The sequence below is a fragment of the Phialemonium atrogriseum genome (genome assembly GCF_030411735.1).
Source record: "Phialemonium atrogriseum strain 8032-3 unplaced genomic scaffold QBC33scaffold_2, whole genome shotgun sequence".
Classification (NCBI taxonomy): domain Eukaryota; kingdom Fungi; phylum Ascomycota; class Sordariomycetes; order Cephalothecales; family Cephalothecaceae; genus Phialemonium; species Phialemonium atrogriseum.
In genome coordinates, this window is record NW_026848139.1 from 1,583,253 (window position 1) to 1,606,052 (window position 22,800).

Here is a 22,800-nt window from a genome sequence, read left to right on the forward strand (position 1 = left end):
CATGAAGTAAATCCTGGCACCGAGGGGTTCCTGGCTCCATCTTTTAGGAGCCTGGGACCAATGGGCAAATGAGCCTGGGCGCCTAGCGTCGGGCCTATCCGAACACCAGCTTAAGCAGGTCTCTGGTTGGTACAGCTGCTGCAAAACCCCACAAACAGGCCTATCCAGAACCCTGTACTGGTCAGCCATCCACAATGCAGCGATTCTGGGGCCTGGTAAGTCCTCCCTGTCGCATCCTTCGTTGCGCTTTCAGCATTCCTCGGCCTCGAAACTTGATATCAGCGCTCGACCCAGCTTCAATTCGGTACAAGCATCCTCCACGGGCATCTTGTGCTTAATTTTACGTGTAGTTCCTAAGGGACACCTCATTTACGTCTGCTTTGATAACCCATTGGGAGTATACCAGTCCATTGCCTTCCGACTTCGCCGCTTTATCCTGAGGCTGCTGTCATGGAGTCCAGCGCCTCGGGGAGCAGAACACGAGCAATCAGATCCGTCCCCTTTTCTGAGCCGGCTTTGGGTGCGCCATACCGGCCATATCGCTCTCCAGATTCCACCAGGGGCCGCCTATTCCTCCGATCTGGATGCTGCGACCGTCAATAGAGACCTTGACTAGATCCATTTCGGTGGACAACCCCCCCCAGTTTCTTGTCAGGCCCCGGGGCATTATACGATATGGACGCTGGGGAGTATGATACTAATACCCTGTTAATTGTAATCAACCTCCCTCTTCCACTGAGCCCTACTTCTCTCTCATGGTTCTAACCGCGTCTTGTGAATCAGAATAATATTTCCTCCATCGCTTTCCGCGTCTACGAGCCTGTTGTCTCCCCGTCCTCGACCTACACCTTCAACGCCTCCGATGTTGAGAGCGCCTTACGCAGCGATGGGCATCTGGCATATATGGATGCCGTGCGGCGCGGCATTTGGTGCTTCTATCTTTCCGGGAAAGAGGCGGCGTCAGGGCACGCCGAGCAATACACACTCGGCACGACAATCGACGTTTGCGGATATCATCTCGCGCTCGTGGAAGAGGGTGCCTTTGAACCCGTTAGTTTGTTGAAGAGTCGGCCGCCAGGCACGAATCCCATCAATACTCCAAGCAGCTCCTCATCTAGCGGTTCGGCCTTGGATGCGTCGGCGAGAAGCACCCTGCCTTTCAATGCGGCCTCTGCAAACTCCATGGGTGGCGCTGGTCCGGTTGAGGTGGAGGGGAAGATTGTGCCCAGCATCATACCTGATCCGAAAGGATATGGGTCTGTGCCTGTGAAGGAGATGCATGAGTTCTTCATCAACGCCCTGCTCTCGTCTCTATCCATCAATTTTTGTCGCAGCACAGGGGCTATATCCTTGACTTCGAGGACCGTACTCCTCCCCCCAGATATATCGCGGCTGAGGAACATGGAAGTTGGCGGGTATGTTCCTGCATCTGCTATGGCAACCTTTCGAGTCTATCTCACGACAACTGGCTCGTTGATCATCAACCTGAGCATATTTCTCGTGGAGGGTCTGGTATCTGCTGCAGAGAGCCTACATTCGAACTTGTGCCCCTCAGGCACTCCTGTTTTAGCCGCACCTCTCGGGGCTTTTGCGTCCTTCCAGGGCTTCCCCGACAAGGACGTCCACAACTCTGACAACGTCGCTGTTCAGTCGCCGGATACCCAGGTTAGCCGATTCAGGCCAGACTCCACGGATAAGTTCTCGCAATGGAGAAGCAATCTTTCCAAACTGCTTCAGATGCGTGGCATATCACCTACGGTACTTGATGGCTGTTCTTGGCTGAATATACAGTTCCTACGTCGGAAGCCTCATGAACAGCGACTCGATGGAAAGCGAAGCCCTCTGGGCAACCCCCCTTCTATAATAGCGTGGCCTTCCGTTCTCTGCTTTCGGAAGCCTATGGCTGGTCTTCTACCCAGACACAGCACCGGGAAGACCTTGGATACGAACGGGAGCAAAGATTTCGACCCTCTGAACGCTGCAAAGGCGTGGAATGACAAGAATCTCGAGAGGGAGGAGACCTTCTCTAAGAGGAGAAAGGAACGGGAGGTGGCTACCGCGGCACGATCGACCGCCGAGCTAGACGGCAGGAATCAACAGCCCAACGGCGCATCTCCACTGATGCTGAGACGAGCCAGCAATGCTGGAGCCGCGCCTGGGGCTGCAGGCGGGGCTGCTGGCGGTACCATGTACCCGACGCCGCCTGATGCGGTTCAGCCTCCTGGAGTTACTCCATCATTCGACGGCGCGGTTTCCAGCCCGGCCAATCCACCAAACGCTACTGCCATTACCGAAGTTGATACCACCATGACAACAGATCAACAGCTCAGTGCCGAGTTTGCTGATGGGTGGGATTCTGACCAGAAGCGCGAGCAAGGGGCTGTTTTCCTTGAAGGGGAGAATCTGTTCGGGGACTTGGGCGAGGACATGTTCAACAACAACGAGCTAACAGATGCCGACTTCAATTTCTTCGATGAGGAGCCGGGCCACATGGAACTGGATCTCTCCGGCCTTCCAGATATGGATTCTGCCATGGATATGCCAGCCAACGCGCCCCAGACCACCGCTGAGCCATCCCAGAGCACGATGCCAACAGGAGGAGGAGGAAACCAGCCATTTGCAACGCCAGTCTCGCCTGAGTTTACCAAACCAGAGCTCAAGCATGCCAGGAGCACGCTTAACGAGGACGGAAGACAGCAGATGAACCTCGAGAGTTTCAATGCCAACGCCTCATTGCGTGGCATCAAGAGGCAGCCCAGTCCCTTCAACCCCGACACAGTGTATAAGCGCATTCGGGCGTCGTTTCAGGGGCCGTCTCCCCCCAGATCCGCCGTTGCCGCCGCTCCCACTCGCCGAAGCAGTGTGTTTGAGAAGGTGGATTTCGACCCTTCCCTTTCTCTTGCCAACAAAAAGTACCAAGAAAGCGGCCAATTCGACTATCCCTTGTCGTTCCTCAGAGAGGAGAAGAAGGGGGTGGATTACAGCGACCCTCCGACTGCGGGCCGCTATCAAGGACGGATAAAAAGCCAAAGTCTCAAGGAGTTGCCCAGCAATATCGGCGCTTTGATTGCCAAGCTGACAGGGGGCTTGGAGAGTAGCTCTCTGCAGCAGGGCTCGGTCAAGCGGGAAGATCAGCTCTCTGATACCGACGATATGAGCCTCATATCGGACCAGGATGATTCCAGCGACACCACGGATGAGCCCTCGTCTCCAGCCAAGTCCAACGTGGTGCGCAAACGGGTTGACGATGACACACTGTCCTTAGCGGCATCCTTCAACGAATTCGAACTCAGCATGGCGGAATCACCTGCTTACGGATCCGGCGAACTGCCTCGGTTGTCGAATCCGGGAACTCAAGAGTTCGCCGTGACGAAGTACTTTGCAGACCCTGAGCCCTGGCCCCTCCAACTAACCTGCCCAGACGATGAATTCATCACCGTCGCGCAGATCCTCACCGAGCAGGCAGTGAGCGGTACGCTGGTTCTGGGCTCGAAGAATCCTGAGGCAGATCCGCGAGAGACTCGACGGGGCATTCTTAATGCTACACGCCGCTCCCTGCAATGTCTCCGCTCCGTTCTTCCAACGTCTCTCGGCAACGCAAGCCATTGCCAGTTCCGTCCGTTCATCGAAGTCCAAGACGTGCCGCTTCTAGGACCGCCGAGCAGGATGCAGCCCCGGCCAGCCGGCCAGGAACTGGTTCGGCCCAATCTTTTCCAGATCCCAGCCCCTCACGTCGAGCTTCGGCGGTACGAATCCACTCTTTCTCTGCTGCCCTCCGCTGTGGCCTTTTGGGAAAGCCTAGGCCTCGGCCCATCTCAAGGAGGCAAAGACATCAACGCCACATGCGTGTTTCCGGACTGGGTTGGCATGCATGACAATGCCGGCTCCTTCCTGGATCGGATACGCAGTGTCTACGAGTCTCTGAAGATGGGGACCTTTGAGCGGATGCCATCGTCGAACGGTGTCGTCGACGGCTGCCTCGCCTACGTCGACGACAGGGATCTGGCTAGCCCTCGGTCCACAGCCCCCCTGGCATGCTCGGCTCTGTCCGAGGGCATGTTGAAGCTCAGCCAGGCACTCTCATCCCTGACGGTGACAGATAAGAACTGCGTCGTATACTTTGTCTACATTCCGGAGATTCCCAGCTCGATCGTCGAATCCTGCTCGGCGTTTCAGGAGCTGTTCGCAAGGTATAAGAAGGCAATGGCGGACAAGCATAAGCCCGTTGGTAACGAACTGGTGCTTCAACTTGTTCCACTGGATTTCCTAGCCTCGGAGTCTTCGGTTCCGATCTTATCGCCCGGGGAGTACACCAAGCTCTGCCTCGAGACGTACGACCGCTGCACACTATTCGGTGGCCCGATGCCCGCCCCGGCCATCGTCCTCGAGCAAGCCTTGCCCAGGATGATCGACTTCAAGTTGACTACAACACCGTCCGCAAACCTGCTGCATGAGAATTCCTGCATTCACATTGCCTACGCCCAGAGCGTCGACGACCGGTGGGTGACAGCGGCATGGACAGACAACCGCGGGAGTAAGCAGATGACTGCGTCGTATTGTCTGGGCAGGAGAGGGAAGCAGCTTTCGACACCTCTGGCGGATATCGTACACGAGATCTGGGAGACGACACACGATCTGACCTCGATGTGGAAAGTCCATTGGCGAGTCGTCGTAACCAAGTGCGGCCCAATGGACCAAACCGAGGCCGAATACTGGACGACTCTGGCGCAGACGGAGAATAAGGCGTCGGTCAGCCTGACCCTCGTGACGGTCGATACCAATCCCTCGCTGCAGCTGATACCCCCCGTTGTCAAAATCCCGCCCACGGCGCCTTCGATCATGTGCACAACCCCGGCCTCGACGCCACAGCCGTCATCGATCGTGTCTCCCGAGCAGAGCGGCAACACACCCACTCCCATGGGTGCGACCAGCTCCATGAGCGCGACAACCCCTGGAGGGGACACGGGCGCGACCGAGCCTGATGCAGACACGACTCTCGTCGATGTCACCGACACTACCTGGGGAGCCGTTGTCTCGCACCGACTGAACAACTCTCCTTCGCTGACGGACCTGAATCCCGCGCTCCAAAGCGGGTACCTCGTCAAGCGCGGGGGCACGAGCGCCGAAGATCCGCCCGTGGCCATGGAGGTCAATATCATCCACAGCGAGGGCAACCCGCACCCCCGGCTGTACGAGGGCCTACTGAGGGAGATGCTCAGCTGCTTTAGGGGGCTGGGGACGCTCGCGAGGTTGAGAGGGGTTGTAGATCGCGAGACGGACGTCCGACCATGGCACATCGCCGCGGCAGAGAAGGGGGTTCGCGCTCTATACCAGCTAATGTGAGCGAGCAGCTTGCTAATGGTTTCTTATCGGTTAGGAGTTTGGCTCGGATTTTGGTTGGCAGCAGACTCGGTGTTGGGCGCCCGCATATGGATGGGGTGTGGTCATGAGTTAGCAATTATGTTGGTGGTCTTACATGGATACTTGTAGGAATACCCGGGAGATGATAGCATCGGTGATAGATATTGGTGCATGGGTGAACAAAGTATGGGGGTTAAGATAATATGAATCTCCTACCCCCTCCCTTTTTTTCACCATGACAATTCTCTCTCTCTGTGTTTACTCACTTGGTTTAAGCCCCAAACCAGCTTTTTACTGTGTCTAAGGTGTATTCGCTCTATTCTCCACGTATGCATAATCATAATCTCTGTCTATAACCCATAAACCTCTCCCTACTTTAGGCCCAAGCCCCCCAAAACGCCATCAACAAGGCCTCAGTTGTCGAAAAATCCCGGGAACAGATACTCGACTCTCTTCACGGCCTCGGGATCCCTGCCCTCAGGCTTCGTGCAGTACTTGACCCCCATGGCGGAGCTGCCCTCCCAGTGCTTGGCCAGGACGAGGTCGCTATGCTCGTGCTTGGACAGCTCGTCCAGGACGGCGCCGACGAGGCGCTTGGCGTTGACGCTGTTGGCCTCCATGTACTTCATGACCATGCCGACGTCGACGTCGTCGGTGGTGTGCCAGCAGTCGTAGTCGGTGGCCATGCAGATCATCTGGTAGGTCAGCTCGGCCTCGCGCGCGAGCTTGGCCTCGGGCAGGGCCGACATGTTGATGACGGACCCGCCCCAGGCCCGGTACATGTTGCTCTCGGCGCGGGTGCTGAACTGCGGGCCCTCCATGCACACGACGGTGCCGCCCGAGTGCAGCGTCACGCCCTCGCCGCTCAAGGCCGCGGCGCAGCGGCGCACCACGGCCGCGGCCCCCCGGTCGAACGGGTCGGCGAAGCCGACGTGGCCGACCAGCCCGCCCTCGAAGAAGGTGAAGGGCCGGATCCCCTTGGTGCGGTCGATGACCTGGTCGGGGACGACAAAGTCCATGGGCCGGATCTCCTCGAGTAGCGAGCCCACGGCCGAGAAGGCGATGATGGTCCGCACCCCGATATGGCGCAGCGCGGCGATGTTGGCGCGCACCGGGATCTCGTGCGGCGCGAACTGGTGGTGCAGGCCGTGCCGGGCCAGGAAGGCGATCGGCACCCCGTTGTGCTCGAGGATCTGGATCGGCGCAGACGCGTAGCCCCACGGCGTCAGCGGGTTGAGCGCCGCCACGGGTGTGTAGCCCTCGATCTTGCCTAGCCCAGTGCCTCCTATCACGGCAATGTGGACGGGCCCTGAGAAGGAGGTTAAAGAGGTTAGCGGAGGTTAGTTCCTGGGATTGGGAAAGGTGCCCCGGGGGGTTTGGCGGGGAGATTGTGGACTGGAGATGGGTACATACGGTCGAAGTGATCCGGTAGAGAACCCATTTCGTCTCGGTTTTCTCTGCTCTCTATGTATGGATGGATGGAGTCGATTGAGCGTACAGGGCCAGAATCGTCTGCCTAATCTGGTATTGCTTAGATTCCCAAGTCCTTCTTGTCGCAACTAGAAAATATCTCACCAGGTAGGTACCGTTCCGTTCATCTAGGTGCAACCCGCCAGGCTGGCGCGGTGCGGCGGTACCTGTCTGATAGCGGGGCAACTTTCGAGATTTCACCCCGCCATGGCGAGAGGTCGTTAAACGTGGGCCCCGCCTGCAGGGTTCTTCTGATCGGCAAAACGCACTGTAATTGGTCAGGAGAAGACAGCTAGGAGACCCCATCCGGAACCGCATTTTTCTTCCAGAGCTTCGGTGAAGTTGCCAGGTACCTAGCCACAGACACCGGCGAAAGTTTTAGCCCGCTGTCACTTGGAAGATCAAAAGTTGTCGCATTATCCTCCTAAACAACAGGCATCCCAGCCACAAAGAGCTGAATCGATTACTTTGTCACAGCAAGTGTCTGCTCGGCTCGGTGCGGCAGCCATGGCTCCCACTTTAACCGCCCCCGACGATGCCGCCGGCGATCTAAGTGAGACCATTGAGGAAAGATGCTTTTCTGCGGCTCTCATCTGCTTGGAGGGCCATTACACAGACTCACCTCCCATGGGCCCCCTCACTAGTGCTAAGGTCACCAGCATGATATCTAGGACCCTAGAGAAAACTCACACTTTCAAAGAAGTTCGGTAAGCAGATTTGGATATTGCTGGCCTGCCACCGAGTTTCAGTTCTAACACCAATCATAGGGAGACTCTGTCGAGGAATGTGGCCATATGGATATGGCTCACCAGGATCTTTGCTGCTGCCATCCCCAACTTGACCACTCGTTCTGTCGGGCCACTGGCCAGCCTCAACGACCCGGAGAGGGGAGTGACTGCACAGGAGAGCACAAATCTCATCCTCAGGAACTACCCGGCCCTGAAGGATGATCTCCAGATTCTGAACAAACTCATGCACATCGCCCGGAATCTGCTTGTCACTGCCGCGCCTGAGGTTGCCCAAGACCTTTGCGCGGCAGTCCATTTCGACCAGATGGTATATCAGACAATCATCCTCTGCGTGAACGTCACCAGCAAGGGATATGATGGCGAGATTGTAGACGACACCTCCAGAGCAAAGCTGAACGAGATCACCGAGATGTGTAGGTGGAGTTCTTGGACAGATGTCTCTCGAGGGAGCTTGCTGACATGACTCCAGACAAGAAGATCCTCGTGACATCCCTTCAACAGTCCCATAACTGGACAGCGAAAAATGACCGCAACAAGATGTCATTTTGGTTCGACGTCCTGTTTGATGACGATCACTCGATGGATGCATTGGAAGAGCAGCTACAGTTCCGCCCGGACATTGCCAAAACCGAGGTCCAGCACTGGCTGGAACGGAATTCCAGAATGTGTGATAACGCTCAGATGCTGTTGAAGGCCTATGCCGAGACCCACGAGAATAAAGCTCCTGGGCCCCTTGCGCCTATCTCACCTCTTGCCGGGAACTGGCTACCTGGGAGTAAGGCGAACGTCAGGGCCGATGATCCCAAGGATGATACCAAGATCACCCCCCACTGGGAGGAGAACGAACCGGACAAGTTCGAACAAGATCGTGCATACGGACGCGTGTCTCGAGAAATCGATACCTGGTGGCTGAGGTGGCGGGATCGCAATTACGAGACCTGGGTTGTGCCCATGCCGTCCATTGACTTTGCCCAAACTCGGACGGAGAACTGCAAGAATAATCTCATGCACCGATATAACCATTCCTATCGTGCTGAGGACCATGGAGAGCCTCGCGAGGGAGCACAGGTGCAGGAAATCCATTCCGACGACGACAGCAGCAGAGTCCACGACGACCTAGATGACCCTATTCTTGAGGAAGACGACCTGGATGATGACGACTCTTACGGCGAGGGGCCTATGGCGGGACTCCTCACCGAGATACCGAACATCCTGGATCCTAAACAAATTGAGGCCTTGCATATGATCGTCAAGTCGTGCATCCTCGACACAGCGGGCGTCGAGCTCACCCGAGCAGGCGAGAACCTTCAAAAGACTCGATGTAGGATGTTCCTGGCTTTAGATTTTGGCAAAAGTCTGCTCCGGGAGATGCTCGTCTTCATCGCCGTCTGGGAGAAGGATGAGCAGTCGCTCATCTTCCAGATCACCACACAGATTGTCGAAGCCATCCACCACAGTGCCCTCATTCCGCACGCCTGGAACTCGCTACGGATACCCAAGGACATAATATCTCCAGCCCAGACAGTGCTTCTGAAACTCATCAACCACATGTTCAAGGCGCGGAACAGCAATCCTCCTGCCCCCGAGTCGAAGGAGCACCTCCGAGACGTGAAGTTGGTCCACTTTCTGTTTACGAATTTCCGGAGCCGCATTGTCCCGGAATGTGTCGCTCTTATGCATCTCCAGGCTCAGATACGTGGTGATGCCTGCGATCCCGCTGATTTCCCAGTCGACAACTGGGATATGGAGCGTGCAAAGGATGGCCTGGCCCAGTTCCTCGATTTCCTTGCGACAATAACCGAGGTTATCGACCTGCGAAAGTATCTCATCGAATGGGAAGCTTCGTACGACCTGATCACCCTCCTCAAGGGACTAGAGGCTGGCGTGCCCAAGAAGCCTCTTGTCGACCTTCCCGATCGGTCTGCAAACAGGCCCAGCGCCTCCTCGACCCCGGCTCACCACGACCATGAACACTGGGACGCTGCATCCCACGACCCATACAACCCACAGCACCCACCACCGCCCCCGCCCCCGCCGATGGTAGAGCACGCCCATAGGTTCGCTTGGCCCGGCATCAAGGGCCCCATTCTCACCATTCTAGCCGGCCTTCTCCAGCCTCCCCCGGGACAATCCAGCCCCGGCAATCCCGACGTCCAGATGCAGATCGTCCGTCATAACGGTATCGTCTCGCTGCTCAACTGCTGCGTCTACGACGACCACAACCGCTACGCCCGCGAGCGCGTCCAGATCTGCCTCAAGTGGCTGATGGACGGGTCTGACGCCGCCAATAACTTCCTCCGGGAGCTGGTCGCCATATCACCCCCGCCAAATATGCGTCCGGCCCCACCGGCCCCGTCGGCAGCTGGCGGGCCAACCGTGCCCCAGACGACAAGCCTTCGGATCGACGGCATCGCCGGCGAGGTCAAGGTGCAGGTGCGAACCCCGAGCGCGCCGGGGCCTGCGACGGCGTCCTCTAGCACCATCGGCAACGCCGGCCTCGCCATGCCCAACGCCTCACAGCACCTGACTCTCCCCAGCAACGGCAATAACAACAACAATAATAATAATAACGACATCGACCACGAATATGATGTGGCCGATAACAACAGCAACAACACCCTCCCGCCGCTGCAGGCGGGCGGCCCGGTGTCCCAGGCCGCCATGCGGAGCCGCTCCGAGGAGCTTCTGCGCGACATCATCACCCTGGCTGACGAGGCGGCGCGGCTAGCCCTGGGCCATAGAGACGCCGACGAGACGGAGGAGGAGGATTTCATGTAGGTGGGGGGAAAGGGGGATTGTTGGCGCGACCTGCCGCGGGTCGGGCCTAGACGGAATTTTTATCTGCCGTTTTACAACTAATAGGGGAGGATATGAGGCTCTGAAGCTTCCGGGAATCGAGATTGGCGAGGAGGCATATTTCATATGGCGGCGCTTGGGCTGTTTCTGAGATCCATCATCTACTAGGGGATCGATCATATTATTGCTGTTGTAGATTGTTATGTCCTATTAAGAGGGCCATCCTAGTATGATTCGGAGAATTGAGACTGGAAGGACTCAGTCAACTAGCCTTCGTCGTTGTCAAGGATATTCCCGCACCGGTTGTCGAGGTACGATCTTAGGGCGAATGTGATTCCATATTGGAGTTATAAGTTAAAGATATGTAGATACACGGCGAACTTTTTTCAGGCTTTTCTTTTTTTCTTCTCACCTCACTCCCCCTTTTGCTTTTCTCTTTCCCGCATTTCCCGCATTCCGTTCACCCTCGAAATATTTGAATACAGTTGGGAGGGGCGAGGTCATCCGGCTTCGATGCCTCGTTCCAAGAGACTCCTCCTCACGCATAGCTATTCCTAGAACACTTCAACTTGTTGGCCCATCTCCATCAGGCTGTGGAAAGAACAGTCGGCTAGGCTAGGCGCAGGATGCACCATCATCTTTCCCGATTGCCGTCGACTCCGTCGCGCACCGCAGCAAGAATGAGTTCCTTGGCCTTCTCAACCCCATCCTTAGAGCCGACAATTTCAATTGCCTCATCCTTAGCCTGGTCGCGAGGCACGGTGATCTTGCAGCCAGACTGCTTGCGAATGGAATTGACCTTGCTGCCGCCTTGGCCGATGACGTGACGGTAGGTTCGCGGGTCAGGAAGGACGAGGTATCCGGTAGCATTCTGTCTCTGGGCCTGTTCTTGCGCAGCTTCAATGGCTTTCTTGGCCTTCTCAATGTTCTCTGGCGAGCCGCGGAGAACCCATGCGATCTCTCCCTCTTCGGTAGAGGTATGCTCCACGACGTTCCACGAGTGCGCGTCCGCAATGGCATCATCATCGTCGGTGATGAGCGGAAGGGCACCACCGGTGGTGCGCGTGGTCGATTGTGGCGTTGGTTTCGGGGGGAGCGGCTGGCCCGCGTGATCAACTGTAACGCTGTGGTCATTCCTCAGCTTCCGGAAGAACTGGCCGCCATTGGCAATGGCGTGATGCAACTTCCGCGGAACCTGTATCGTCTCGCCCTCCTGTTCCTTGACCGTTGACAAGATGTGGGCCTTGGCCTTTTCAACGTCGGTAGCTTGTCCGACAATCTTGACACCAGTCTGACCACTGGCCTGTCGTGGTATGTCGATGGTGACCTTGAACTGCGACTCGAGCCCGCGTTTGATGTCGCCTCCCCTTCCGATCAGCGATCTGTGCTTTTCAGTCGGGACTTCTACGACCTCGGTAACTTCGTTCTCGCGCCGAGAGACCAAGTCCTGGATCTGGGCAACGACCTTATCCACGACCTCGGTTCGGCCTTCGATCTTGATGGTATTGCCATCAGAGTCTTGCTTGGGAAACTGAATAGCCCTCGCAAGCTCTCTGCGATCGCTAGAGCCACCGGCCTTGACGACGATGTCGCGAAGGGTAGATCCTATGCAAGTTGGTTAGCGTCCAGGCAGCAATGTATCGGAAATGGGGGAGGATGGGCTTACCGCCAGCGCCAATGAGGGCTTTGTGGTACTTCTTGTCGACCTCAATTGTCTTGACCACCGTGTCATCGAACACGGCTTTCTTCTCCTCCAAGATCTTTTTCGCGGCAGCAACCTGTGACTTCGTGCCCTTGATCTGGATTTCCACTACGCCGTCAGCCGAGTCCCGGCCGTTGGGGATGTCAATCTTGGCACCCGTCGCCTGGCGCAGTTGATCCATGCCAGAGCCACCCTGGCCGATGAGGGAGGGCAGATGCTTCTGTTGCATCGAAATAGAGGCGGTGAAGGAGTTATCCTTCAGGTACTGCAGGAGGGAGAGGATCTCATCTCGAGCCTCATCAGCGCCCTTCTTGGGACCCCGGACTATGACCTCATCCGGCGCTTGTTGGCGTCGGGGCTTGCCGGCCTCGCTGGCTGCATCGGCAACTGATTCGTCCTCCTTCGTGTTCTTGGCGGACCGCGGGAAGAAGATGAGGACCTTGTATCTTGTCTGCAGTTTATTGATCTGGTTGCCCTGCGCGCCAATGAGCTCCCTGTGGAACTTGGGATCGATCTTAAGGACGTGGTTGGCCTCGTCTGCCAATTGCCGACCGAGGGCCAGGATGTGCGTTTTTGCGGCTTCGGCCTTGGCCTTGGGTCCTTTGAGTTCAACTTTCCCGTCGTGGACTTGGATATCGACGTCGAACTTATCCCGCAATTCTCGAATGTTGCTGCCACCCTTGCCGATAAGATGGTTGGCAAACTTCTGGGGGAAGTCGAACTCCAGCGTGAACCCGCGTTCCTTCTCATCTGCCTTCTCTTGCTCGATGAAAGCTCGGCATTTTGAGGCCAAGCTCTCGACGGCAGAAACAGGGCCCCTGATATTCACAGTTGTGCCTAGGTTGGAGACTCGTACGGGAATTTGGCTTGCCGCGCGGTTCTCCTGTTCCTTCTTGATGAACCTTCGAAGCTTGTCATGGAACCTAACCCAAAAAAAATTAGAGAGGTCTGGGTGGCGGACAAACGGATTGCTAAAACTCACTTCTGAGGCACATCGATGGACACCGACGATAAATCTTCCTGCTGGTTAATGAGGTCGATGATGTGCTTCTGGGCGTCACGCAGCCCCTGCTGGAAGTTACGAATGTCTTCCGAGGTGGGCTGAGTCCTTGGGACCTGGTAAGGAGTGTCCGGGCTTGAAGGCCCTTCGTAGACAAGCAGAACCGGGGCCTCTGCCTCGGAAGTCTCGGGAACAACAAGGTGCACCCCGTAATCCCCACGAACCCGTGGGTTGACTTCAGTCCGAAGGTATTGGTGAAAGAAAGGGTCGACGGCAACCGTGGCCATCCGTGAGGGAGGATGGCTGTCGACAATCCCCTTGATTTCGGACTGAGCTCTGATCGCGCTCTTGCCATCCCGAGAGAATAGTTCCCAAGGAAGCGCACCCTCTTCTGTAAACGGAGTATTGAAGTGCACGTTATACAGCCTCTCCAACCGTTCAATCTCCTTCCTTTGTCGGAGGTAGCGAGTAACATTCCGGGCGTGGGAAGCGGCACCTCCGGGAGCCTGGCGGTGGAAGCGGGAGATGTCGATGTTGGAGCACTGCATAGTTGTCGCCAGGTCCATAGCCCTCTCCAAACCGACCTGGATTTGATTCGAAGGCCCGATGACAGTGACCATGTCGTCGTCCTCCTCGGTGGTTGGCAGAATGATGACACAGCCGGTGTCGTCAAAGAACTCATCGACAGGAATGCCCCTAGCTCCAATGATGAACTGATGACGGCCGCGCTGGATGGACAGCTGCTCCAGCACGAGTTGTTGATGGAGCTCCTCGACACGACGTTCAATCTCAGCCCGAGCTGCCTGCACGGCGGCGCGATCACCCGCAAGCTGGATGTGGTTGTCGTTGGCTGCGGGGACAAAGGTTGGCCGCTGACCCGGAGCCGGTGCGCTCGGTGGCGGTTGGGACGACCAGACCTGGTGAGGTGGGATTCGGATCTGAACCCCATTGTTTTCCTCCAGGCTCTGAGCAAAGCTGTTCTTGGGGCCGGCAAGGAATGGGTAGAACTCGGCAGGAATGCCCTTGACCTTGGTGTTGACGTTTGCAGCTCGCTCCCCTGCAATCTTCAGGATCGCGTCTCTCGCCGTTGCCGCGGACAGCGCATTTCCCTCGACAATGACGTCGATTGTACCATCATCGTCGTCGAATTGCGCTTGATTCTCATCAACCTTTGGCAGTTGGATCCTTGCGCCTGTCTTCTCTTGCAAAGACTTAATCGTGACTCCACCCTTGCCAATGATATGTGCCCTTGCCGATTGGGGGATGGCCACCTTCACAGATTGCTGTGTGCACAGTCAGCTGGCTGCCGAGTTCGAGTTAGCTGATTAAAAGAATGGCCTACCTTTGTGCCAATCTGTTGGACCAAGTCTTTTAATGCCTGCTGGGCAACGTCTTGGGGGCCAGTTGCCTCGAACTTGAGCTTTCCATTGCCCAAGGTGGCCATGTTGATGTTGGCTCGAGACTTGCGGTTGAGATCCTTGATGATGTCTGGGAGCGGTCGCTTCAACTGATTACGTGCCTGAACATGCTGGGGTTCGAGGTATAAAGTTTCGACATTACGGCCGGGGATTGAAATAGAAGGAGGGCCGTGGAGTCCGGGGCCGGTGGGGGTGGTCACGCCGGAAGCTGGGGTTGAGGTTCGGGGAGTGCCATTGGCGGAGCCGACGCCATTGGTTTTGCCATTGGCATTGCTCTTAGCACTCCAGACAGGCGCAACACTGGCGTTTGCTTTCGGTTTAGGTCCGCCGAGCTCGGGGAAGAGCTCATGCGACTGGGTGTCCAGATTGGCGGCTCGGCGGTCGGAGTCCTGTGCCTTCTGCTTACCCACCGACTTCACAGACGCTGGCTCCGCCCAGGATGGTTTCGCGTCGCTTCCACTCGCTTCTCCTGCCGGTTCATGTTTCACAGCGTCCTCGTCCGGGACTTCTTCGATGGTCGTGCGATGGGAGCTTTGGGCATGCTTGAGCTTCAGCGCCTCAGCTGAGGTTCCAAGATTGTCGCTGTCGGTCATATTGGTGCGAGAGGACTTGTTTGTCAGAGTAGCGGAGGTGATTAAGCGAGATGGGTGTAGGATTGGTTCCTAAAGGGTATCTACCAGAGATTGTATGTTAATTCGACATGCAGTCCAGGAGAAACTCGCGGGGGCGCAATCGTCGTCAAAGGGGCACATTCCCAAGACTTACATTAAACAGGACCACTACGACAGTGGGAGTCGGGTCCAATAGGTAGTCAGGCTCTGAATGGAAATGAGCCTTCGGTCCAATGCCAAGTCCCTTAACGAGCCCTGTTGAAGTGGCTTTTCGTGCGTCGTAGAAAGCCACCAAGATATATGGATCGGGGCTGAAAACTTTAGAACATGGCGAAGAGGAAACTGGCTTGGATAATACTCTATAGGGAAGCGGGGGATTGGGAATTGAGCTGAGAGATGGCCGCCAGGAAAGGGGGGGGAAGAATGGCGAACCCTTTTAAAGTTGCGTAAGGGGTGATGTGGAAGTTTCTCTGCCAGATGAGACGTATCTCGACGACTTCAACCCTGGCGGGGCGCACGTGACTTCCCGGCGTTTTGGTGCCTGTGTCGGGACTGCAGGCGTTCAACTTCCGACCCACAGTGCTTACTTGGCCTCAAAATTTACGGATACCTTCCATGGTATTGTGTCCGTATAGCACATGTACCTAGGTTAGTGTCCGTATAACCCCTATATCAGAATCTGCTAATGGCTAGGTAGTTGTGGACGTTGGGATAGGTGTGGACTTAAAAGACTTTGCCGCCAACTTGTGCGGTGCCTTCCATATACATGCGTATATATGGGTCGAAAAATGGGAGGAACAAAGTCGACAGGGAGGCAAGCGGCTTAGAAGAAGGGTGGAATAGCTCACCGGATCACGAGATACTGACCAACCTAAGTCAAAACTCGCAAAAAAGTGTATCTCCGGGCTAATGCAATTCTCGACGAGAGGTACTAATTGAATCAGTAGACACGATCCCCATATACTTTGGTAGCCGTGGATTACTAGCAGCTTAGGTAGACTGACGACAGGAGCAGATCTATAGAGGTGCCTGAAGATCTACCCAATGAGCCCGCGCTTGTTCCATCTAGCCTCGACCTATGTAGATACCCCTTGGTCATGGCACTCGCGAGTATGGGTCGGGCTATCTTGTCCGCGACGGCTTTCGAGTCTACGAGTCTGCCCAGAGGTTGAGATTGCCTAGATATCTCGTACAAAGTTGGGCATGGGATACCGGACATATGGACCGGTGTACTGATGCACATTCTCTTAGGACACCCTACGTCAACAGACGGAGGACGGACGCTCCAGATATCCCTATCGTATCCCTGCGGGGCGCCACCAGGGGAACTGTGACGAAATTCCAGGATCAGACCCAGGGTAGTCCGTATCATATCATTAGTATCTACCTACTGAGCGAGGATGGTGTTTTGATCTGGGAGTACAGGGCGTCGCTTTGGCGCCCAACTGTTATGTGAACCTTCCTGTATTGGACCTGTCTGCACCCGCTTCATATCGGGGCTTGGTTCCCAAGAAAGGCTTATTCACCAGGAACAGCTGTATGCATTCTTCCCATGCGGTACGCATCGTTGCGGGGAAAGATCGGGTCGATGTGCGCTTCAAGATCGTCGGACATGATCAGAAAATAATTGGTAGGGTTGGAATGGATTCTAGGTCTCCAAGGCAGGGACCTATGTTCATGAAAGATGAGTGTCTACTAGGTTAGGTAGGTAGCTACCTGTACGCAGTAGGTAGAGGTAGGTAAATTCAGGTATGTACTGATTGCAGGATGGAACCTTCCATTGATATTAATCTGTGGAGACACGCTACAGAAAAACCCAGGGAGGATCAATCTGGTTAAAACCAGGCTTGGCATCGCCTCTGATACTGTGGCTTTACACTGACGGGAGAGGTCCACCTAGCCTCGATGTTGTTGGGCAAGCCAGGAACCTAGGTAGGTCCTGCAAACTCGGGGTCTAAGGCTTGTACTATGCAGCATACTTGCTGAGTTTGTCCATCCTCCGGAGACTTACAGACGATGCATTTCGCAGAACTGGAGTTTTCGGTTGATGTGGCCAATCATTGAATCCTCCTTCGCTAGCTACCTACCTCCAGCCGCACCTTAACTGGCCCGGTCTTTAAGAAAGCCCCAACATTCGAGATCGGCGCGAGGGCGACGATATATAGCTTAGAACCAAACCACCTATCCAACTCAAACTTTGACACGGTCCTAGACAAGGTCCTCCTTGCCGTTTTAGCTCTCGACGGTTGGGATCCTCTCAGTTGGCGCCGACAACATCGTGAAACCGCCAGCCAAAACGGGGCCCAATTTAGGTGGGACAATTATTCGTTCGGGCCTTTCCCCACTGTCCAATGTGTCACTACGCATACATACGGCGTAATTTGTACACCTGGTAGTATACCTACCGCCTCAGTTTTCAATGGCACTGTCCTGAACGAAACGGATTATATATGCACGATGCGACACATCTACACTAATAATAAGCACGCTGGTGCTCGTCACCCATGCCTCGTGAGACTCGAAGCAGCTGTCTGCTAACTCCTCCCGACTGAGTCCTGGGACGGTGGGATTCTTGCGGATACTTGCCTCAGGGCGGAGGTTGTGGCGGCGGCGGCAGGGGATATCAACACGCCTCCCTGCTTGCTGGGCACCACCTCTCTCCACTGAATGGCGAGATTCATCAATTCAATCCTGCTCGTGTTGCATGATTCCCCCTCTGGGCCATGCCTCGCCATGGTATACGGCAAGGGTTGCCAGCCGAGTCCAGGGCGATTTGGTTGATTTACAGATAGATCAGGTTTTTGCATTAACTACACTAACTCGGATTCGTACGAAGTACCTTGCTTTGCTCGGGTTGCGTTTACGCCCCCCCAGCGGGGGCCGCACCTGCCTCATCTTCCTCTCCTCCTCTCCACCGTTGTCCATGCCCAATACCTGACTGGGGGTTGCTGCCTCTTTCGAATGGAGTCATAGCTTTCCCTTTCCATCTTCTCCAGAGTCCATTCCAGTTACAAGAGGCTCGTGAATCATTGACGACATTTCCCATCTGTGATTGACACCCCGAAATCCCAAACTCCGAGCCGCAATATTACCGTAAAACCACCGGCGGCGACCAACGGCAGCGTAAAAACGGAGCGAGACCTCCGTCAGGCGCAGCGTAACTCTACAATTATTGGCAGCCACTGACATAAAAAACAAAGGTCGAAACGCAATTTTTCCTCGCACCCTCCTATACCCCGTACTTCACACACCTACTACCGCCCCTCGGCCTCCTCCCACCTCAGACCATCGCTCTCTAGCGGCCGACGGACGTTATTCTGCTACACCCAACTGGCTTTTTCCCGTGGATCATGGATAGCCAAAGCCAGCATCTTCCTTTCAACGGCAATTCTCAGCGTCGCAAACTGACTAAGAAAGCACCGCCCTCTACTCATCTCCACTCCAGCTCGCTCAGCATCGATGGTCGCATTGACGCCCAATCCATCCAGAGCAAACGGAGCTTGACAAGCCTGAGGCGGGCCCCGAGCGCTCCACCTTCCAGGACATCAACATCAAACGCGTCCAACAGCTCATCACCACGATACCCCCCGACCGCAATACGATCCAATCCGTCGCCCGTCCTTCCCAGCAGCGAGTTTGCCGGCCCCTCCTCCTTCTACTCGCAGCCTCTGCCCCCTCTCTCCAATCGCGGAAACCGCCACTCCGACTCGGCTTCACACTCCCGCCCCCTCAGTTCCAAGACATCCGAGGAACTCATTGGGGCGCCTTTCGACGGGACCGCGATCCTCAGTCGATTCGAAGCCACCAAATCGTCGACTCACTACCTCCCTCCTCCCCGCCCTGCACCTCCCCCGCCGCGCGCCGGCCCCGACACCAACGCCAGAATCATGAGCCCCCCCACACTGCGCCAGTCGGCGAGCTTCTCCGCTGCCGACTCTGGCGCCGACACCCTGGTAAACGACGACAAATTCCCATCCAAGGTCGAGAGCTCCGCGATCGCCCCGAAGCGATATTCCGACGACGGCAAAGAATCCAAGCCGCCCGGCGTCCTGAGGAAGAAATCGGGCTTTTCGGGCTTCATGAACAGCTTGGTGGGGTCGCCAAAGAAGCCTCTTATCTCAGCGCCTGAGAACCCCGTGCACCTCACCCACGTCGGCTACGACAGTGCAACGGGTCAATTCACGGTTCGTTCATTGCTCCTCCGTTTCGCCTTTGCTTTCCTGTTTTGATGTCTTCTTTGCTGCTAACCAGCCAATAGGGCCTTCCGAAAGCGTGGCAGCGCTTGATCACGGATGCGGGCATATCAGAGAAGGACAGAAGAGAGAATCCGCAGATCCTCGTGGACGTGTTGACATTCTACAAGGAGACAACTGAGAAGCCGCAAGAGGACCAGCAGCTAGAGAAGTTCCACGATGCAAGAGCGACCGATTACCGCTCTTTGGCCACCACACCGTCATCCACAACAATGCCGTCGCCCGCCACGCTGACCCCGGGCAGCTATCCACTTTCCCCCATGATCAGCCCGCCCGCCAGCCCCCGATTTCCACAGGTCAACAATGAGAGCAGCTTTATGTATCCGCGAGAGCCACCTCCGGTACCGAATAAGACACCGGGGGCGCTGCCCCCCAAGGATATCAACATGGTGCCCAGTCGGCCAGCACCAAAACCTCCGGTTAATCTTCCCAATAGGGTGGCTCCCCATCCCCCTTACCCTGCAAAGGACTCGGGCATCGGCATGCCGCCGCCTGGCGAGGATGCACAAAGCCCCACGAGCGTTCCTCCCAAGGACAATGTGCCAATGCTGCCCGAGGAACACCGGTCAAGGTCGAATTCCCGGGTAAATGGCGCACCTCCCTACACTTCTGCCCAGGCCTCCTCGATCATACCGCCGCCTACAAACCAGGCCGCGGCGTACCAGCAGCAATTAATGCAGCAGCAGCAAGAGCAGGCCATAGCCCAGGCCCAAGCGGCGATGACCGGCCAGCTCAGCCGGCAAGCAAGCAAACGCCAGCAACCTACACCTCCCACTTCTCAACACCAATACCCTAGGCCACCCGATGCAAACGGAGCAGCAGCCCGTGTTCCCCAACCCCAAGCCCAATCCCAACCAGGCCCTGTTGTCCCCGGCGGAGCACGGCCTAGACATCGGCCTCGCCAGAGCAATAGCATTGATGTCATTGCCCACCTCAAGAGAATATGTTCGGAAGGAGACCCGCGGGATATCTATCGCGGCTTTACCAAGATCGGACAGGGTGCCTCTGGCGGCGTATACACAGGCCACGAGCGGGGCAGTAACCGGCTTGTTGCTATCAAGCAGATGAATCTGGAGCAGCAGCCCAAGAAAGATCTCATCATCAACGAAATCCTCGTCATGAAGGAGAGCTCACATCCCAATATCGTGAACTTCATTGACAGCTATCTGTGTGGTGGAGAGCTGTGGGTCGTCATGGAATTCATGGAAGGTGGGAGCCTGACAGACGTCGTCACGTTCAACATCATGACCGAAGGCCAGATTGCCTCGGTATGCCGGGAGACCCTCAAGGGGCTCCAACACCTTCACTCCAAAGGTGTCATCCACCGGGACATCAAGTCGGACAACATCCTCCTCAGCATGGATGGTAGCATCAAGCTGAGTAAGTCTTCCTTGCACCCTCCAGTCGACCGCCTAGGTTTCTTGTTCTGACAATCAATATAGCCGATTTTGGATTCTGTGCCACCATAAATGAGGCCCAGAACAAGCGTACGACCATGGTCGGTACGCCTTATTGGATGGCACCCGAGGTTGTCACCCGGAAAGAATACGGCCGGAAAGTCGACATCTGGTCATTGGGGATTATGGCCATCGAGATGATTGAAGGAGAGCCGCCCTATCTAACTGAGTCTCCATTGCGAGCACTGTGGCTGATCGCCACAAATGGCACACCCCACATCAAGGAGGAGCAGAATCTGTCAGCTGTCTTCCGGGATTTCCTCTATTTTGCCCTCAAAGTCGATCCGGAGAAGAGAGCCAGTGCCCATGACCTCCTAAGAGTAAGTCATGCATCCTTGTCTTGCAGCTCAATATATAGGACCTATCTGACAATTCCTTCAAGCACGACTTCATGAAACAATGTGTCGATCTATCCCAGCTCTCGCCCCTGGTCCGAGCAGCAAGGGAAGCTCGTGCACAAGAGAAGGCTCGCAAGGGACAATAACTGCCCCTTGTCTCTCATGGCCTCCCCCTTTTCTCGAGAAAACACATTTATTTTTTCTTTACACCTGTACACTGTTGGCAACTCATCCAGGACCCGCACATTTCTAGAGGAGACATGGTCCCCTTCAACCATCAAAACCAAGAGAAAAAAAACAAGAGCCCCGGTTCATGCCCAGAGATTCTCTGCACATACTTGCACCACGCCTGGGACATTCTACTCACTTCGCCAAACTAAAAACATACACAACGTTTTTTTTTATCTTCACCTGCAAAGTCTTGGCTTTTAAGCTAGGACAGGGCTCATAACCTTGAGGCCCTGATTAGCCTTGTCTTTGCACATACTCCACAGCGGGCAGTGGGCTACTTTGCTTTATGTTGGGATGCCGCCGACGTCAACGAAGATATCGTGGCATATAATTCTTCAGCTTTGTTTGGTGTCTTGCTAGAAGGGAAAAGCGATTCCACTGCAGTTTACGGCGATGAGGATGGATGGATGATTTTGATGACGGAGAGGTCGACGGAAACTGACCCTCCACTGCGGACGAGGAAATCTCAAATGGGGAGATGACACGAGTTGAGAGAGCTCACGGGGCAACGGAACAAGCAATGGGAATCAGGATCACTAGCATCTCCATTCCTTCTCCTGTTTGTGTTTGGAGTAACCTAGGAGGGATTTGCTTGCCTATCTCAGTGGTTGCTTGTCATTCCCTCGAAAGAGAGCGGGCTGGGGCCTGGCCTGTGTTTTTTATACCTTTACTTTCCTCTCGTCCATCACAGAAGGAACAGATATGGGAAGTTCCAAGGGGGCCAGGCATGGTTGATGCCCAGTGGAATTCACAAGAGAGGGTGTGTATATACAGGTAGCCATTCCCAGCTCTCCACATTCCGGCTGGTCAATAGAACTGCCATCAAGGTTGAGGTCACTTGTACGGATCCCTAGTTAGCGGTTTTGCATGTCCTAGCAAGCAAGGATGCCTCTGCCTCAAGCCTGGTTTGGAAATACCCGGCCTCGGATGCTATGCATCGTGGCATTACAGCAAGGGCAGGTAGGGGACAGGAACAAACGCATTTGAGAAGGGGAGATCAAGGATAGCAGACACCAAGGGGATCACACACTCTACGTATAATAAGAAGCATGGAAGCATGGATGGACTATTCAAGCCAACGCGAGAGTTTGTTTCCTCGGCGCATCCCAAATTAAGCAAGCTTGCTACGTGCTTCCCCTTCTCATAGTAGAATGAATGGCCCAGGTTGGTGTGACCATCCATGACAATGGAGGAAGAAGCAAGCACCGTCACCCCCTCTGGGAGCGATTAGATTCAGATTGCAACGACTGCAACGTTTGTTCTTGCCTGCTCACTCTTTGCACAAGGGGCCGCTTCATTAAAGGGGGCAAATACCACGGAGCCTAAACCAAGCTCTGGCCTGCCTAGGTGGAGAGATGAAGGTTCACCATTATTCTCTCGCTTGGCAAGATTTTAAGGAGAGTCCATATATAGA

The 22,800-nt window shown here is 55.5% G+C and overlaps 5 protein-coding genes across 5 annotated transcripts; 3 read left to right on the plus strand and 2 right to left on the minus strand.

Annotated features, from left to right (window-relative positions):
• The first annotated feature begins 432 nt into the window (after positions 1-432).
• Positions 433-5,625, plus strand: QBC33DRAFT_168606 (mediator complex subunit 13 C-terminal-domain-containing protein). Its single transcript, XM_060422298.1, has 2 exons — positions 433-714; positions 784-5,625. Exons 1-2 carry the CDS (start codon positions 676-678, stop codon positions 5,341-5,343), a joined length of 4,599 nt encoding a protein of 1,532 aa, XP_060288023.1. The 5' UTR covers positions 433-675; the 3' UTR covers positions 5,344-5,625.
• A 149-nt stretch (positions 5,626-5,774) lies between these two features.
• Positions 5,775-6,802, minus strand: QBC33DRAFT_511301 (methylthioadenosine phosphorylase; the record flags this gene model as incomplete). The annotated part of the gene is made up of 2 exons (XM_060425831.1): positions 5,775-6,670; positions 6,775-6,802. The coding sequence occupies 2 exons, from the start codon at positions 6,800-6,802 to the stop codon at positions 5,775-5,777; spliced, it is 924 nt and encodes a 307-aa protein (XP_060288024.1).
• A 366-nt stretch (positions 6,803-7,168) lies between these two features.
• On the plus strand, positions 7,169-10,784 carry QBC33DRAFT_524903 (uncharacterized protein). The gene is made up of 3 exons (XM_060426756.1): positions 7,169-7,538; positions 7,599-7,993; positions 8,050-10,784. Exons 1-3 carry the CDS (start codon positions 7,339-7,341, stop codon positions 10,356-10,358), a joined length of 2,904 nt encoding a protein of 967 aa, XP_060288025.1. The 5' UTR covers positions 7,169-7,338; the 3' UTR covers positions 10,359-10,784.
• QBC33DRAFT_524905 (KH domain-containing protein) lies at positions 10,651-15,271 on the minus strand. Its single transcript, XM_060426757.1, has 4 exons — positions 14,421-15,271; positions 13,061-14,361; positions 12,043-13,001; positions 10,651-11,981 (listed from the first exon to the last, which is right to left on the minus strand). Exons 1-4 carry the CDS (start codon positions 15,087-15,089, stop codon positions 11,011-11,013), a joined length of 3,900 nt encoding a protein of 1,299 aa, XP_060288026.1. The 5' UTR covers positions 15,090-15,271; the 3' UTR covers positions 10,651-11,010.
• A 3,186-nt stretch (positions 15,272-18,457) lies between these two features.
• QBC33DRAFT_511304 (putative ste ste20 paka protein kinase) lies at positions 18,458-21,301 on the plus strand (the record flags this gene model as incomplete). Its single annotated transcript, XM_060425832.1, has 4 exons — positions 18,458-19,291; positions 19,366-20,740; positions 20,803-21,137; positions 21,200-21,301. 4 exons carry the CDS (start codon positions 18,458-18,460, stop codon positions 21,299-21,301), a joined length of 2,646 nt encoding a protein of 881 aa, XP_060288027.1.
• Positions 21,302-22,800: the final 1,499 nt, after the last annotated feature.

What these genes read in the sequence shown, in the direction of transcription:
- QBC33DRAFT_168606 (XM_060422298.1), top strand. Translation starts at nt 676, where the DNA reads ATGGACGCTGGGGAGTATGATACTAATACCCTGTTAATT. An exon ending in ATACTAATACCCTGTTAATT is followed by an intron (nt 715 to 783) that starts GTAATCAACCTC and finishes CTTGTGAATCAG; the next exon opens with AATAATATTTCCTCCATCGC.
- QBC33DRAFT_524903 (XM_060426756.1), top strand. Translation starts at nt 7,339, where the DNA reads ATGGCTCCCACTTTAACCGCCCCCGACGATGCCGCCGGCGATCTAAGT. An exon ending in CACACTTTCAAAGAAGTTCG is followed by an intron (nt 7,539 to 7,598) that starts GTAAGCAGATTT and finishes CACCAATCATAG; the next exon opens with GGAGACTCTGTCGAGGAATG. An exon ending in GAACGAGATCACCGAGATGT is followed by an intron (nt 7,994 to 8,049) that starts GTAGGTGGAGTT and finishes ACATGACTCCAG; the next exon opens with ACAAGAAGATCCTCGTGACA.
- QBC33DRAFT_524905 (XM_060426757.1), bottom strand. Translation starts at nt 15,089, where the DNA reads ATGACCGACAGCGACAATCTTGGAACCTCAGCTGAGGCGCTGAAGCTC. An exon ending in TCCAACAGATTGGCACAAAG is followed by an intron (nt 14,362 to 14,420) that starts GTAGGCCATTCT and finishes CTGTGCACACAG; the next exon opens with CAATCTGTGAAGGTGGCCAT. An exon ending in TCCATCGATGTGCCTCAGAA is followed by an intron (nt 13,002 to 13,060) that starts GTGAGTTTTAGC and finishes TTTTTGGGTTAG; the next exon opens with GTTCCATGACAAGCTTCGAA.